The sequence below is a fragment of the Glycine soja genome, chromosome 4 (genome assembly GCF_004193775.1).
Source record: "Glycine soja cultivar W05 chromosome 4, ASM419377v2, whole genome shotgun sequence".
Lineage (NCBI taxonomy): Eukaryota > Viridiplantae > Streptophyta > Magnoliopsida > Fabales > Fabaceae > Glycine > Glycine soja.
The window spans coordinates 35501800-35519084 of NC_041005.1; the positions used below are offsets into that span (position 1 = coordinate 35501800).

The 17285-nt window shown below is 35.5% G+C and overlaps 2 protein-coding genes across 7 annotated transcripts in view; one reads left to right on the forward strand and one right to left on the reverse strand.

Moving 5' to 3' along the window:
• LOC114409621 (DNA-directed RNA polymerase 3B, chloroplastic-like) overlaps positions 1-10677 on the forward strand; it is a 46393-nt gene extending 35716 nt beyond the window's left edge. For 2 of the 4 annotated variants that reach the window (XM_028373133.1, XM_028373134.1), the window contains 12 exons: positions 1077-1208; positions 1612-2028; positions 2348-2398; positions 3521-3591; positions 3874-3958; positions 4077-4229; positions 4544-4618; positions 4783-4872; positions 7939-7986; positions 8062-8176; positions 8949-9052; positions 9963-10677. In XM_028373133.1, coding sequence (XP_028228934.1) covers positions 1077-1208; positions 1612-2028; positions 2348-2398; positions 3521-3591; positions 3874-3958; positions 4077-4229; positions 4544-4618; positions 4783-4872; positions 7939-7986; positions 8062-8176; positions 8949-9052; positions 9963-10073 — 1452 coding nt within the window. In that variant the 3' untranslated portion in view covers positions 10074-10677. Of the gene's footprint in view, positions 1-1076; positions 1209-1611; positions 2029-2347; positions 2399-3520; positions 3592-3873; positions 3959-4076; positions 4230-4543; positions 4619-4782; positions 4873-5226; positions 5456-7938; positions 7987-8061; positions 8177-8948; positions 9053-9962 lie in introns of those variants that run through there. The other 2 variants (XR_003666144.1, XR_003666145.1) reach the window with 2 other exon arrangements.
• On the reverse strand, positions 9770-16437 carry LOC114409623 (pentatricopeptide repeat-containing protein At4g30825, chloroplastic). 3 transcript variants are annotated; one of them, XM_028373138.1, is made up of 3 exons: positions 13636-16437; positions 12726-13016; positions 9770-10577 (listed from the first exon to the last, which is right to left on the reverse strand). In XM_028373138.1, the coding sequence occupies exon 1, from the start codon at positions 16318-16320 to the stop codon at positions 13756-13758; it is 2565 nt and encodes an 854-aa protein (XP_028228939.1). In that variant the 5' UTR covers positions 16321-16437; the 3' UTR covers positions 9770-10577; positions 12726-13016; positions 13636-13755. The 3 variants fall into 3 exon arrangements, with proteins under 3 accessions (XP_028228939.1, XP_028228937.1, XP_028228938.1); XM_028373136.1 differs by lacking the exon at positions 9770-10577 and having other exon boundaries at positions 12559-13016; XM_028373137.1 differs by lacking the exon at positions 9770-10577 and having other exon boundaries at positions 12561-13016; positions 13474-16437.
• Between the last annotated feature and the right edge of the window lie 848 nt (positions 16438-17285).

Genomic DNA, 17285 nt, shown 5'->3' on the forward strand with positions numbered 1-17285 from the left:
CTGTGGTGTACCTACTACAGAGAATCCTAGCCAGTACCCTTCTTTCCTATTTACCCAAATACATCCCCCAGCTGAGAGGACCACTGGTTGTAATGCATAGTGAAGTCTTTCTCCATAACTTTAAGCCATGACCATAATAGGAGAAGTGCGTCATCCATTACTTTGCTTGTGTTGAAAATATGTGTGTCAAAAACTGTTTTGTTTCTATGCTGCCAAATGGTCCACGTGAGGGCTATCCACCAGCATTTCCATCTTGTATCCTTAATACTACAGACATTCCCGTTGGTGTGTTGCATAAAGTGTTCAATTGGGTTCTGTGGAAAGACAGCCTTTTTTCCCACCCATAACAATGATTCCCACCACAGGGGGAGTAGTCTGCTGCATTGGAAAAAGAGATGTGCTGCATCCTCCTCCATATTGTTGCATAATGGGCATGTCACATCAGATATCTCCACTTGTCTCTTCCTTAAGTTGGCCTTTGTCGGTAGCCTGTTCCTAATGAGCCTCCATGCAAACGCCGCTTTAGGTGGTATCCTTAGTTTCCATAACTCCACGAAAGGCCTATTATCTACAACCCCCCTTGTTGCTTCCGACAAGATGTAAGCATATATAAAAAAAACATAATTGATTACTTGTAATATTCTTCTGTCCATCCAAATGAATTTAGTGCTTGTATAAAAGAGAGAGGGGGCAGGTTTTTAGGTCTTCATAGAAGAGTGATTGTATTCTTTCTGCTTTTTTCCCCCATTTACCTATTTCTTCTGCCACTAAAAAAGCTAAGTAAAAAAGTGGCTTTACAAACAAACAAATAATGACAAAGCCTTATCCACTAGGTGAGGTAAAAAGGGACTTTACATGAACTAAAAATATATTCACTTCTGTATGGTAGTATTTGAATCGTTTGACATCCTTGAGACTGCAATGAGTCGAGATTAATCACAGACTCAGTCTAAAATTTCCAAATTCATTTGATGGCTAAATCCATATACATGTTCATTTGATGGCTAATTAATTCTCAATGTTACCTATTACTATGCAATTAATCTAGCCTTCATATATTCTTCTTTGACTTGTAGGTTCCTAAACCAGATAAGCCGCCTGTAGAGGATTTAAAGCTAATTCAGGAGTGGAAATGCAGTGTAAGGAAGGCAAAAAAAATTAATCTGGAAAGGCATTCTCTAAGATGTGACACCGAACTTAAGCTTTCTGTAAGACCTTCCCTCTCACCGTAAAATATTTTTTTCAGTGATATGTTTGAACTATTGGGAACAACTGCAAATTCCAAATTTAGTTACATCCGTGTCCTATGATTTTACTTGCATCTTACATAATAGGATGTTGGTAGGGTTATGACATGAGAGGCAAACACAAGGACTCCACACAGGATAATTTTAGAGCCCTGTGTAGGGTTGTGCATATATTTCTCTGTTCACATGACACAAATGAAAGGAAAAGCATCCAAATACATAATTAGATGTGATTTCCAAAGTTTGTTTGTTCAATGTGATCATTAATCGCATAATCTGAACTAAGTTTACCATTATCATGTTCAATACTATCCCATGTTTCACTAGTTGAGCAATAATTTAAAGAAAATACATTCTTAAACAGGTGGCACGAAAAATGAAAGATGAGGAAGGCTTTTATTATCCTCACAATCTTGATTTCCGTGGTAGAGCATATCCTATGCATCCTCATTTGAATCATTTAGGTTCTGATCTGTGTCGAGGACTACTTGAATTTGCTGAAGGGAGGCCATTGGGAAAGTCTGGACTAAGGTGGCTGAAGATACATCTAGCAAATTTGTATGCTGGTGGTATTGAGAAGCATTCTTATGATGGGCGCCTAGGATTTATAGAGGATCATATTCATGATATATTTGATTCTGCTGATCACCCTATTAACGGAAATCGTTGGTGGTTAACAGCGGAGGATCCTTTCCAGTGCCTTGCTGCTTGTATTAATCTATCAGAGGCCTTAAGAAGCTCATCACCAAATTCTTTTATCTCTCATCTTCCAATTCATCAGGTAAATTCATCATTGGAAGCCTTAAAAGCAATGAAAAAAGAAAGCTGTTATAGCCTTTTTCTTTTGGGAGTTCTTTTGATGTTAATCAAAATTGATTCCAACAGTAGACCCTCAAGACCAAAAGGTAAATGCAATAAAAGAGAAAGCAAAAAGGAAAAAATGAAAGATGAAATTTGGTACAAAAACCCTATAAGTGAATGCATTGTTGGCTTTTTCATGTTGCAAAACTCTATGATATGGGTCACTTTTCAATTTAAACTTTTTTTCTGTATGTTTTCAAAAAGTATTTGTTAGTAATGGTACTCTGATGAAATTTTAGGATGGTTCCTGCAATGGCTTACAGCACTATGCAGCTCTGGGAAGAGATAATGTAGGTTTACAAATCTCGTTTCTTTCCTTTTGCAATGGCTCTTAATAGAATCTTTTTAACTTTATATACTTTGTGGACTTGTGATGATTTCACTGTTATATAATGTTTTTGTATAGCTTTCTTCAACATTTATCCTTGAGTAACTTTGGCATTAAATGTGCTAGTATTGTTAACAATGAAAATCATTTTATGGAAATAGACCTTAATCTAATACTGGAAGATTCTAGGCAAGTTGTTCCTTGAAATAACAGTCTCTATGATCAAGTGGTCAAGATTTCTATCCATAATTCCTTTAAACCTCATAAATTGAACTTAATATTAAGGTACAGCGTGTCTATTAGACTATAAATTGTTCACACCCCAAGCAGTTCTTGCATGGTGTGTTATAAATGTAAAATCATTAATGGGCCTTTACCTAATAAATTATGCTTTTAGGAAAGTGGGTCCTTGACAAGTTTTGTTATAGTGTATTGAAATAAAATAACCACTATCTAGTACTCCTGTGAGTCATCGTATCAATACAGCTTATTCAATAGAAAAATAGTCTTCCTTTTTGTTTTTTATTATTCTGGCAGCTATTTGATGCTACGTTACCTTCATGTGATGATATATCCATGGCCAGTAATTAATTTTACAATTAAGTGATATCAATCTTATAATTTATAATTTGCTAATTGCCTTCCCTTTCTTTCAATCATTGGTTTTAAATTTATTTGCATCAACATGCTTCTAGCTAAATGTAGTGATTAGTTTTTCTATTACCTTTCTGCTATGTTGGATCAGATCTATTTAAAATTGGCCATGCTTTGTAGTGATGTTCCTGACCACCTGAGTCATTGATCAGTATCGCCAGAAACAACTCATGATTGCAATGATTGATAATTACATTTCTATGGCAATTAAGGTGTTTGTTATTTAATCACATTCTAAAATGGCTACAGTGATCTTTGTCAGTGCAGAATTTATTAATCTGTCCCACACACATATATGGTCCCTTTGCTTTTGATCCACTTCCTTCCATTACTAGTGTGGTTAAAGTGATAAATTATTCTACATTATTTTCCATTTCTGGTTAGTGGCATTTATTATTCTCACTTTACTGGAATAAATGTACTTTCTCAGCTGGAGGCTGCTGCAGTTAACTTGGTTGCTAAAGAGAAACCTGCTGATGTTTACACAGAGATTGCTGTTAGGTATATTAAATTCATTTCAGCTGTGTTTTGCATTTGATGCTGTTACTATATTGACATCTGAGCCCTTCTTGTTATTACTGTACTTCCTCACTGAATAGAAAACTTTTACATGTTTTTGTGTTTTTCATTGGGGTAGTTTCATTTTTGTTAAATCTTACTTCATGACCTACTATTCTTGTGTAAATTATCCAAACTCAGAAGATCTTTTGTGATCCATCATATTCTTGTCATAATTACTTTGGACTATTAATATTTTAGACATTTAAATTGAAATATGGGTAGGGTTTATGATATAATGAGACGAGACAGCAACAAAGACCCAGATACCTTTCCAAATGCTTTGTTAGCAAAGGTGTTGCTTGGTCAGGTCAGTCTTGATTTCAAGTTTCAAAGTTGTGCTAATTACTAAATGATAAAATTTCTACTCCAGCAATTGGCTATGGTTTCTTTTTTCTGTTCTACTCTAAACTTTTGAAAGTATTCAGATTGATAGGAAACTGGTCAAACAGACAGTAATGACTTCTGTTTATGGTGTTACTTATATTGGGGCACGGGAGCAAATTAAGAGAAGATTAGGGGAGAAAGGTCTCATTACTGATGATAGACTTTTATATGCTGCATCTTGCTATGCAGCTAAGGTGAGTATCAGCTACATTATATTCTAGGATTTTAGCTGTTAGAGATTGCAATTGCTGCCTTAATGTGCAATTACTAAACTATTATCATTGCATTGTGAGATCATTTCCTCCTTCAATGGTTAATACTTAATAGAATAGAACAGCAAAATTTTCTTTCTACTAAGATCTCTGTATTTATGTAAAAACAAAAAAAAGAAAAATCTTTATTGACATGCTTATGCATTCCATCAGGTTTTTTGATGTATTCAAATGCTCTTATCATTCTGGTTATTATTAGGAAGTTTGATTGACATTTTCAAACTTAATTTCTGTAGGTGACATTGGCTGCCCTTGGAGAAGTTTTTGAAGCTGCACGTGGCATCATGGGTTGGCTTGGGGATTGTGCAAAGGTTAGCTCTCTTATCACACACAGTATGTTGGATTCCAAATGATGCCATTGGTCCTCTTAGTTACTTTTGGCACTTTGTTTATGGGTTTATGCATATATGTGTGGCTGCATATTTCTTTGCTTAGTCTCTTTTCCTGAAAAGGGTCACTCTGAAACATTCTACAGGTGATTGCTTGTGAAAACCAGGCTGTTCGCTGGACCACTCCTCTTGGTCTTCCTGTTGTACAACCATACTGTAAAACTGAACGTTATCAGGTGAGCCTTCATGGATATTTTCTTTTCTTCTTTTTGGTATTTATTGAAAGGAAGCGAAAACAAGAGAACTGAATCCGGGAGTGTATTACACAGCCAAGTATATTATTATATTCTATGGATAATAATAAAGGAATAATTGCAGATATCCTAATTGCCTAATTACTGTAATTACATAGAACCTAGAATAGTCCCATGACAAAAAACCATGATATAGTATGAATCATATGCACTCCCTCTCTAGTTGGAGTATATGAATCATATGCACCAAGCTTGTTACATATAAATATACTAGGCGGTTAGTGGCAGCCAAAAAATAAAGGTGACATGACCAGAAGTGGTGTGTGTGGTTGCCAGCAGGAGAGTACGTCAACTAACAGTGGCACAGAAGGGCTGGAAGTGACTGGAAAAAGGGGAAATCACTGAGCATTGGCATGAGCTGAAAACCAGATAGGAGACAGTTTCTGAAAAAAATGTTAGCACTAATAGGGTCCACCGGAAGGCATGAAATAGTTGTCTCTTGTCAAGCTCTGGATAACATGTTGAAAGTAAGAGTTTGGCCATCTTGAGCTGGTGCCATTCTAAGGTAGTGTTGGCTCTGCATAATATTAGCTTTTTTTCTTCTTAACAGGAGAAGCTGGACCAAACAGTATTTATATTGAAGTTCTAAAAATTATAAGGACCTTATTTTATAGTATAATTCTAAAAAAAAAAGCTTCTACAAAAGCTCCATTGGAATAGCTTCTCCTATGCTTATGCGGAGCATTTTTGTAGCAAACTCCTATTTAGTTCCCACCATGTACATTTGTCCGAGTATAAACAACTAGAAGCTGATCTTTTTATTGGCATACTCCTACATTTGCATTTGTACATAAAACTTGAGTTCCACTAAAAAAAAGACAATAGTTTGAAAGACAACTCAGGGATGTTGGTGAAGTCAAGGAATATTTCTAGAAAGAAAGAGCTAGAATATCCATGAGTCCAAAAAAAGAAAATTCTGACTTTCTTAAAACCAACATTTGGAAGCTTCAAACCATTATTTTGAAGATAACTCAGAGATCTTGGTGAAGTCAGGGAATATTGCTAGAAAGAGAGCTGGAGAACACATCAGCCTCAGAAGGTTTAAATGAATCTTGTAGGAGAAAAGAGCCAAAAAGGAATGAATCTTGACCAACTTGAATCTCTTGTTGAAATGCAAAGTGATTCCTATAGATGACTCTCAGAAAGTGTTTTTTAAAAGATAAGATTGAATCAAGAGTCACTAATGAGAAATAACAAGTGAAGCTATTTATAATTTTAACAGATAAAACCGATTCAATCGATTATTAAGTGTGGTAATCAATTAATTTGTTCAAATCCCTCTTGCTCTGCATTTCCAAAAACGTGGTAATCAATTACAGATTGTGGTAATTGATTATCTCGTTTCACAGAGAGATGTGGAACTTCCTAAATCAAAGAGCAAGCAATGTGGAATTTCCTAACACCCCCTTCCATATAGATGCCTGCCAGAACAAGCAAGCCTACTCTAATAGGTGAAGGCGAGAACCAATATGGACTTATAGACTTTGATACCATGTAAAATGAGAGAAAATATATAGGGATAATAGACTGAAACCATGTGTTCCAATACACAACGGTGTAGAGTTTATATAGGCTTATAGCATTGATTGCACATAAATACATGATATTTGGTTTCCTTTAAATCAAGGATTATATGCCTACAAACTACATTTATTACAATGTCATTTAGAATATCTTTCAGATTCTCAACACCAACAATGACTTGTGATTGAATGCCAGTATAAACTTGTTTTGTACTGTCTATGCATGGCCATTAAACTCTTATTGAATTAAATTATGTTAAATAAACTTGTTTTTTTTTATCTCCTTTAAAATATTATTGAACAACAATATACAATAATTTATATATTTTATCATTTGCAATCAATGTTTATAATACTTTAATTAATATTATATATATTATTTATAAATCACCATTAAAATTTTTTATTAATTAAATAATTTTTTGACATTTTTAAAAATTAAATTTTTTAAATATTTATACTTTAATATTTTTCATTATTATTAAAATAGTTATATGTAAATTAAATTAATTTTACAGAATATTTTTTATAAATATTATTTTTTCATTGGTCGAGATAAGTAGTTTTAAATAAAACTAAAGATTTTAAAAATATTACCAAAAAACTTTTAGCTTAAAAGTAGCTTTTAGGCTAAAAAAATTGAATATGGCAAACGACTTGTACCGTTTTTTATCTTTAGATTTAGCATAAAATTAGCTTTTGAGTTTTTTTTTATTAAAAAAAAAATGGAGCTAAGCATTCCATGTGTTGTTTGTGCATCATTTCGTCCATATTCTCACTGTCATCTTTGCATCTATGATAATTTGTTTCTTTAGTAGTCAAATGTTAGGAATGCCTCATTTCACTTTGTACTTGTTTGGGAGTTGGAATATCTTTAAACTGGATTATTGAACGTAATATGTATTTTTCAGTGTGTTTATTTGTAACGAGTTGAGTTTTTATAAGTTTTGATTTGAGAGGATGTGTTAAAATATTAGAATTTCTGTTGTTAGTAGCCTTATTATTTATGTGGTATTACTGGGTTTAGCTTGTGCTAGTTGGTCCAGAATATTAGTATAATAGGAGTCTAGGGTGGTGCTTTGTATCACATCTCCTTATTTATGTATATTTCTCTCTTCTCCATCTTTCCATGAGGCGATAATTTCAACAAATAGAATAGTAACTCAACAATGAGACGGCAAATTTAAAGTCCTACCTAAGTGGGCCAGGCCTAGATCAACAGTCTACCTACACAATATGTAATAATATATTAGTGATAGTGGACACTGCGTTCTGTTGCACTTGGAATTAGTAGCATATTGACAACCTGATATTTTCTCATAAATAGCCCGATAATATAAATTATAGAAAATAGAAATCCATGGCCAGGTGCCAATAATTATACATTTTGATAAAATTATATGGATTTTAAACTTTTTGGCTGATCTCCATACATTTTAATAATGAATCTCACCATGGACTGCAGATAAGAACATCTCTTCAGCTTTTGGCTTTGCAGAGGGAGGGAAGCGCAGTAAGTATAGATAATCTTTATATTCCACTTTTCTTTTCTTTCTGAACTATTTTCATTATTAAGACTGTATTCCAGGTATCTGTCAAGAAGCAGAGAAGTGCATTTCCTCCAAACTTTGTACATTCATTGGATAGTTCACACATGATGATGACTGCTCTAGCTTGCAATGACGCTGGATTATGTTTTGCAGGTTTGAAGACAACATTTTACTAATGATATAATAAACATTTGTGAAGTTTCGCTTTAGAATAATAAATTCATAAATATTAGTTTGCTATTCTTTTTAAATGGATAGAATTTTCCTGTTTTGTCTTTGGTGTTTGTTTAATTGTATTTGGAAGTAGGGATGGAGTTGGAATCAGTTACTTTTACGATTGTAATTGTAAAGAAAATGCAGTTTGCTGTAGGCTTGCATTTTAGAGGAGTTTCTTTCTTTCTTTATAGAATCCATTCTTCTAGTTAAGGTCATCCACAGGGACACTAATAGAATTGCCGTATGTGAAATTAGTGATTAATTTCTGAAAATTGCATGCAGAAACTTGCTTGCGCTCTCTCTTTTGTGAGATAGAAAATTCAATCTTTAGTTCACTTAGTATGAGTAGGATTGGCCGTATATCATAGTTTCTATAGTTGAAATGTCATTCTTTCATCATTGTGTCCTGATCCTTTTTCTGGTTTCTTCATCTCAAACCTCTCAGTTTGTCTTTAAATACGTGTTCAATACTGAAGATCTTGAGATTGTGCTTTGATCAATGAGAAAATTTAGGTTAATCCATTTTAATGAACATAAATCCAGTTTTAGCTTTCAGGTTCTGTAAATATATTTACATTTATTTTCACTTTTTATGCTTAACTTCGAGAAATTTGGTGGAGGGAAATGTCTATTGGAGAAATATGCCTTCTTTTTCTTTTCTTACATGTTTCTTCCTGCTTGATTTTTGAGAAATGATTATTATTTGCAGGGGTTCATGATTCGTTTTGGACACACCCATGCGATGTTGAGAAAATGAATCAGATTCTAAGGGAAAAATTTGTGGAGCTTTATAACATGCCTATACTTGAAAATGTGAGTTCTTGCTGTGGCCTGAGAAATATATGCTTATCTTCTAGGAGTACATGGAGAAAAAATTAATATTTTTCATCTCACTATCCATTGACCTTTATCATGGGTGAAGTTATAGAATTTTTTGATCTAAAACATTTTGTAAAATGTGTGCTAAACTGCAAAAGAAAATTTTTCTTTGAAATTTATCCCATTTTGAAATTCACATTGAGGTTATTATTTTTTCTGAAACTTGCAAATAAACATCCTAAGGCTTGCTCAGGTTCATTATATGAGGACCATTTAAGTACAGGATTGACCATAGCTTTAGCCTTATACTATCGTGGTATTTGCTTGAGGACACCCGGACTAGTACTCTGGAATCTGAAAGCTTAAGTATTATTAGATTTCTATTGCCTCAAAATTTAAATTAAATTTATTATATTATGGAATGATGTAAAAGTTTTGATGCAATGGTAAGGTTGCTGCCAAGGGACTTGAATGTCATGAATTTAAATCTTGGAAAAGGTCTCTGCTTTTGTGGGGGCAAGCCTATCTGCATCTACCTTCCCCCAAACCCCACTGTCTTGTGCACTTTATCTATCTCTTATATTATTGTTGAATTGATTTAATATTTATTTATTCACCTAGTTTATATAAATTACTTTCCCAGTGAACTAGGAAATGTTAAAGCTCAGCTGATCCTACGTACTATTACAGATGTTGGTTGAGATAATGCTATGTTTCTTAAAAAAATATTTATCCATTGGCCAATATTAAACTGACAACATCTAAGTTGAAAGTAAACTTATGCTAAATCATATTGTCCGTTTGTAATCCAAAATGTACCTTTTTAGAGCACCAGAGTGGATAAAAAAAAACCATAGGCTGTTTTCTTTAACCTTCTCATGATGGAACTTTGATTTGTTGACAGTTGCTTGAGGGCTTCCAGACTACATATCCAGGATTGGCTTTCCCTCCTTTGCCAAAGAGAGGTGATTTTGACTTACAGAAGGTTCTTGATTCTCCATACTTCTTCAACTGAGCAATTCTTCACATTCAACAATTATAAGTTGCACTGAAAGTATTCTTTGCTTCCAATGCAAAATATGGATGAACTTGTGGGGTGCAATTCATCCTGTTTGGAGATGGGAATGCTGATCCAACATTGCTTATGGAGAAGGCCGAGAAGGAAAGAAAATAGGTTCTGATAATATTTTGAAAATGTATCATGTTCTAGAATGCTCTGAAGTCAGAATGATACAAAGACTGAAGCAAAAGCACAAGCAAGAAGGAGGTGAAAACAGCAATAGCAGACCAAGAATACGAAACAAGGGTGCATTCACAAGACACGGGTGCAGTCAGTAGGAAAACCCAAGAGGGTCATCACAAGGCCCTCTTACCTCAAGGATTACATATGAAAGTTGGTGAGAAAGGAAGCTGACCTGGTTGCGCAAAGGAAATCCACAATTGCAGAATTGTTGGCTGTTGGTACTGCAGGGGACAGCATGATCACAATAGAATTAGCCAATGATTTAGAAAATATTCCCTGAGCACAAAAGGACAAATTCCGTTAGTAGGGAAACTAGTATAAATAAACAATTGTAAAAGTGATGATATATGAACAAAATACAAGCTTCCTTTCCTTCTGTGCCTTCTTCTATCCTCTTCTCCCTTATATTCTGGAGGTGCTGGCCTCGAATCCAGCAGTTTTTCACGTTGTGTCTAACACAGAACTTGATATAAAGATCTATTTAACACAAGGTGGCATTACAGAGAGGTTTTATCACCCCTCAAATTTATAACCAACATTCAGGGAAGGAAATTCACCATGAAATTTTAATGTTGGTGATATCCAACACCTGAATTGAGTTGCTGCTGCACAATAGACGTGGGTACTGCTAACTGCTTGCAGCAGAATCTTGTGTACAGTGCGGAACCTATGGCTAGGGCTAACTTTGACAATGCATTTTTTACTTGCAAAATAAATGATAAATGTATTATATAGTATATAAAATTATCAGAGGAAATGCAATTATAAAGTGTTATATTGAGAAGAAATGCAGAAGTATAGTGCAGTTCGTCCTTGTTATCCCAAATTGAAGTTTGAAGAAAGAACCACTAATGCTATGAATTAAATTGCAGTTCATTAATGTATTTAGGCCGCAAGTATGTTTTATGGTTTGCACGCCGTTATCTGCACTCATGTAATGTTAATGCGAAACCATTAACTTTCATCATAATATGGAAAATACTGAAACGGTCAATAACTTATTTCTGTATCATTGCGGTGAGAACTTCACGATGGGGTTAAAAGGGTGAATTCCATTTAACAAGCATGTGCCTTCCGAGGAAGTGGCATGTAAAAGTTATGCAATTGGTTTTTGAACCCTTGTCTGAGTTGATGAAGGGTATGGGTGTTTGGATTCCTCGCTAGCACAAGTTTATTCAATCCTTTGATAACTGTTCTGCGTTCTAGTGACAACTGACAAAGCTTTAGTTCAACCAAACCAAGAAATAATAGAGGTGGTGTGGCTTCACATTCTGAGGACTCCAATTACTCAAACTATCACATTTAATCTTTATTTAGGTTAGTTATCGGAGTTTAGACTATATTGCCATAATTATGCTTCTTTCTTCAAACTCCTGAACGAACGCCCATCCACTACTGCATGTAAAGTCTATCAATAAACTCTTGAATTGAATGGAGTGTGGTGAAAGCAAGAAGTTATTATCATCGTAAAAAAAAGGTTAAATATATATTTGATCTTCAGAAATTTCATCGAATTTGGTTTATCTTTAAACTTTTTTTTTTTATTGATATTGGCCCTCAAACTTTTGAAAATAGGTGGAAGGTTCCTCATCTTAACTCTGTTAACATTTTTGCTAATGTGACTAACAACTACTACGTGAATGCCACATGTGATGTTTGTGTCACGTGACATCAAAAGAAAATTGAGAACTTTTTTAAGAAAAGCAAAGACTCAAACTAATTTTGACCAAATCTTCAAGGATTAAAGCCATAGTTTTAAAATTGCAGACTAAGGTCAATTTTGACAATTTTTAGGGACTAAACACATTTTATTGCAACAATAAAAATTCGTCAAAATTGATCTTAGTCCCTACCTACATTTTCAAAATCATGGTTTTGGTCTCTAAATATTTTGTCAAAATTGGTTTTGCTCCCGTTTTTTTAAAAAAATAATCATAGTTTTGATCCTTTTATGTCATGTGACATTCACATGAAACTAACATGTGACATTCATTTTAGATGTCAATCATTAGTCGTATTAGCAAAAATTTTACCAAAGTTAAGGTGAGCGACTAATTTTATCTATTTTTAAAAATTTGAGAAATAAAATCAATGAAAAAAAAAAGTTTGAAGATTATAAACTAAATTTGATGTATTTCCGAGGACCAAAATCATATTTAATCGTAAAAGAAGACAAGTTTCAGAGAGTTTGTTCTTCTAAAGCAAGATCTATGTCTATGTTTCAGAGGAGGGTTATATTCAGCTCATAGCACAATAATTATGGAAACAGAAAGCCCGTATAAAGAAATGTAATCACTTTCTAGGAGTAGTTCATAAGCACAAGTAATAAAATCATGTACCTACCAAATAAACAGTGAAAAGCACACTTTGTAGGAAGTAATAATACAGAATTGTAGACCTAGTTTATGTAATGTGCCAACCTACCATCATAGAACCAATGCTTCAGTGAATCACAATTCCGGATTCAACCATATGGCTGCTTTTGGAGCTGAAAACTCTAGCGCAGGCAATTTCTGAAATCAGCCTCAAAATTGGAGCTTTAAGTGGCATTTTATCTTCTCGACCGATTGGTTGCATATGCGAGAGTGCATATTGTGCTCGTGCAATTAGCGAGAAATATTCAGGGTCATCACAGTAACTTTCCATGGCATATCGTCATACTTCCATTTCATACTTAACAATTCATGCAGGTCAATATCTTGTACGGCTATTGCACTGAAAAACCAGGATATCTGGACTCAGATTCAGAAGTCAATCATGATTTCTACTATGAAAAGAACGGATGTAGAAAGCAAATAAAAAGAACTTCCTTTCTGAATAAAATACATATAACATACACAATTTATAGATGAAAATATGAACTTGTGCTAATCAGACTATAAATATTGGTCATGCAACTATACATGAATGATCAAGATTAGTAACTAGAGTTGAAAAGTCATGCACATGTAATCTTAATCATTTAAATATGATTTAATAATCTACATTTATACATCTTATTTTCACAATAATAAGAATTCTCATTTTATACACAACATATATATGTGTCGGGGTGGGGGGGTGGTAGTGGAGATGTATTTAGTGAGAGGATTTTTTTTGCAATATAGTTGTTAGAGTAAATCTTGACCACACAAGCATACATAAATGACTCACTCATACAAATAGGTCTCACCCCTGTGGGAGTGTGACGTTGATATTTGAACATCATCAAACAGTCAGTATCAGAAGGATGAATGGCTCTGATTCTCGAACACAAATTTGCAAAACTTGATACATCAACAAACATCTGTTTATTTGTTTTATTTTTGCTACAAGATATACAGAAAAATCTTACCAAGGGAAGCCATAGTTCAGAGGCTTTACTCATGTAGGAATTTTAAGGTCAAACTATTCTTCAAAGAACAAGGGTTAGAGGGTCCAAGACCACTTAGATAATGCCATAGCTTTATGAAATTCATATTTTCATCTGCTTCATCCATAATGACCATTTAACTGCTTCTAAAAATTTATCATTTCGTCGCAGTGCAGTGATAAGATTAGTGTAGCTTTTCTTGTCAGGTTCTATTCCATTTTTTCTCATTTCCTTGATCAAACCTACAGCTTCTGCAACCATTCCTGCAATCCCATACGCCTTGATCAATGTGTTATAGCTGCACAAATCAGGTCTGAGTCCACATTCTTTCAATTCTGTAAGCACATTAGCAACTTCATTAATCCATCCTTGTTCTCCATAGATATTGATCAAAGTGTTGTATGTGTAGTGGTCAGAGGCACAATTGGAATCCTTCATCTTTTGCAATACAGATCTAAATGTCTCCATTTGGCCATCTTTCCCATAAGCATCCAGCATTGAATTGTATGCTTCGAGAGAAACTGAAAACCCATCGAATTCCATTTTCTGGACTGTTGATGACATGTTGTTGAAGTCTTTATTTTTCCCATATGCAGCTATGATAGTATTGTAAGTGATCACATCAACCAGGCCTTGTTTCTTAGCCATGCAGTACAGCCTCCAAACCTTGTTGAAAAGCTTGGCTTTCCCGAAGACATCAAGCATGACATTGAAGGTAATTGTGCTAGGTGCAAATCCATGCTGTACCATCTCGTCAAAAAGCCTGGAAAGCTCATCTACTGGAAGAGCCTGAGCACAGCAGTTTAGGACACAATTATATAGTTCCTGGTCCCAATCCTCTCTACTTTTTGAGATTTTGTAGTATAAATCAGCCAATTTAGTCGCCATGTTACATCTTTGATAAATACGCAGCATATCACATAACAAAAACTTGTCTGGAACAATATCAGGCCGCATGTCAATTGCATCCAAAACTGCACAAGCATCCTTCAAAGCTCCAGCTTTGACATACATCCTTACAACAATGCTAAAAGCAATCATATCCAAGGCAACTCCCGAAGACTTCAACTTCAGATACAACACTTCGGCATCCTTGAAGAGGCCCATGACACTGTAAATGTCAATCATGGTGCACGCAATGTGCATGTTCGGATTGTCGTCACTTTTGGGCATTCGACTGTATATCTTCACAGCATCCTCCAGCAAACCTGCCTCTTTGCACGAGCAAATCAGAAGATGATACAGGTTATCCTCATATCTAGGATCTTGCCACTTCTTGTCATTCAACACTTTCAAGGCATCCTCCACCAGCCGATGCTTCACATAAGCCATGACGAGAGTGGAGCAAGAACTTTGGTTTACTAACACATGCTGATAAAACGAACCTTTGAGCAAACGCGGCACCTTATGAACCTTCGCAGCCCTCTCATACACATGCAGCAGAGTACCAATTATAGAAGCATAGTGGCATCCACAATCCACCATATCATCAAGGATCCCAACAGCACCCTCGTCATCTCCGTAATTAGCTTCCAACTTAATCAACGTAAACAAGTTTGATGAACTGGGCTTGAACCCCATCTGTTTGAGCTCCTTATAATACCTTGTCGCGTATTCATAGTTGTCAGCTCTACCCCAACCCTCAATCATGGATCGATAAGTAGTTTCATCCGGATCCACCTCCAAACACCTCGTTATCCTCATAAACAACCTCTGTGCAGCATCCATTCTCCTAGCCTTTCCAAAACCAGTTATCATAGTATTGAAAGCAACAATATTATCAGAAAACCCTGCCTCTTGCATTGCCTCCAAGACTCTCTCAGCATCACCCAGTTTCCCTTGCTGGCTATAAGCATTCAACATCACCAACCAATTCTCCAAATTGGGCACCACCTCGTCCTTCCTCATCAACTCGATCACGCCTTCGGCCTTCTCATACAACCTGAGACGCGTGTAAATGGTAATCATGGACGAATACGCGGATTCACACACAATACGAAACCCTCTCATTCGGGAAAAGGCAAATTCCGCCTCCTCGAGGTTCCAACCCTTCCGGTAGAGCCCCATGAGCATCCCAATGGTGGCCACATTGGGCACGACGCCGCAATCCAACATCATTCGGAACCACTTTGTTCCCAATTGCACGAGGCTCTGCTTGCAGCACGCGTAGATAAGGGTGTTGAAGGCGTTGCAACTTATCAATTCGGAACCCTTCATTTCGTAGATGAGCTTCTCCGCGCCTTCCCAGTCTTGCCTTCTGCTGAGAAACCGAAGCATTACGTTGTAAGCGGCGGCGTTGCGCTCCAACTTGCCCGTCGCCCTCATCCTCTCGAAGAACGACAGCGTTTTGTCGGCGGCGGCGGCGCTCGCTTCGAGGCGTTTGAGGATCGCGTTGCAGTGCTCCGTGCTCAGTTCGGGAGAGAAATCGACGTCAGCATCGCGTGAGAAGAAGAGTTTCTGCTTCTCCGTGTTCTTGGGTAAGTAACTGGGTTTTGTTTTTGGGTGTTGTCGGTTTGGCTTGGGCGTTGGCTTCGAAGCCCGAAGCTGAGGCTTGGAGTTGAGGTTGGCCTCGATGAGCTTGGTTTTGATTTTGAAAGGGGGATGTAGGTTGGACTGAAGGGAATCGGAGGCGTCGAGGGAAAGGGAGAATCTGAAGAAGGAGGCCATGGCATGAGGGTAGTGGTTGTTACCGGTGGTGGAACCACTTCATTTTGATGTCATCTCATCATCTTCGTGGATTGTCTTGTGGTGTCTGTTGCTTTTGCTACTGCTAGTCCATTCATCATATTATCATGTTCTCTAGTTATTTATCGATTTTTTTTAATTAAAATGGTGTAATTTTTTCAGTCAATTATGATTTTTAAACAATTACTAAAAGTTGTCTTTTGAAATACAATTTCTTTACATTTGAAATTCTCTTTTGAAACATGATTTCTTATAGTTAAAAGGTGTAAAACTAATATATTGAAAAAATTATAATACTAATACTAATAATTAAGGAACAAATTCCTCTTTCTATGGTTGAAGCATAACCTTTCTTAAACGAAACATTGTAATAACAATAAACTTGTAAGCTATAAATTTTAATCCTTTAGACTTGTGCTAGCCTTGAGTGCTCTTAAAGAAATAGGACTTATTCAAGATGCATGAAAAGTGGAGTGAATCATTGGCCTATAGTGAAGGACTCTCAAATTTGAGGACTATCTAACTTCAAAAGCAAGAAACTAGAAGCAGAAAAATAATCATGATTTCTACATCAAAGTGCATATATCAAAAACTACATATCACTAGAAGCATGATTCTAAAGAAAATTTAAGTCAAGAGATAGATATCAAAAGTTACACATAACTTAAGGATCATCAAAAGATGCAATGCAGAAGACAACAGTAAAGGAAGAAGTATCTACACAATTCAAAAACACGTACAAGAAACTATGAAGGAAAATGTCATGCAAATAGTGTATTGAGGCACTGTCATGTGAAGTGACAAGATCCTATGAAGACAAGGATCAAACTAAAGAAGAGAGAGCTAGTCACCAAACGGAAGTCCTATATCAACAAGGTAACCAGAGATGAGAAAATGAGTTTCAAACTCATCTACAATGGTAACAAAAAGGAGGAACACTAACCTGC

Bases quoted from the DNA above. Each gene is read 5' to 3' on its own strand.
- LOC114409623 (XM_028373138.1), bottom strand. From the start codon at position 16,320: ATGGCCTCCTTCTTCAGATTCTCCCTTTCCCTCGACGCCTCCGATTCC.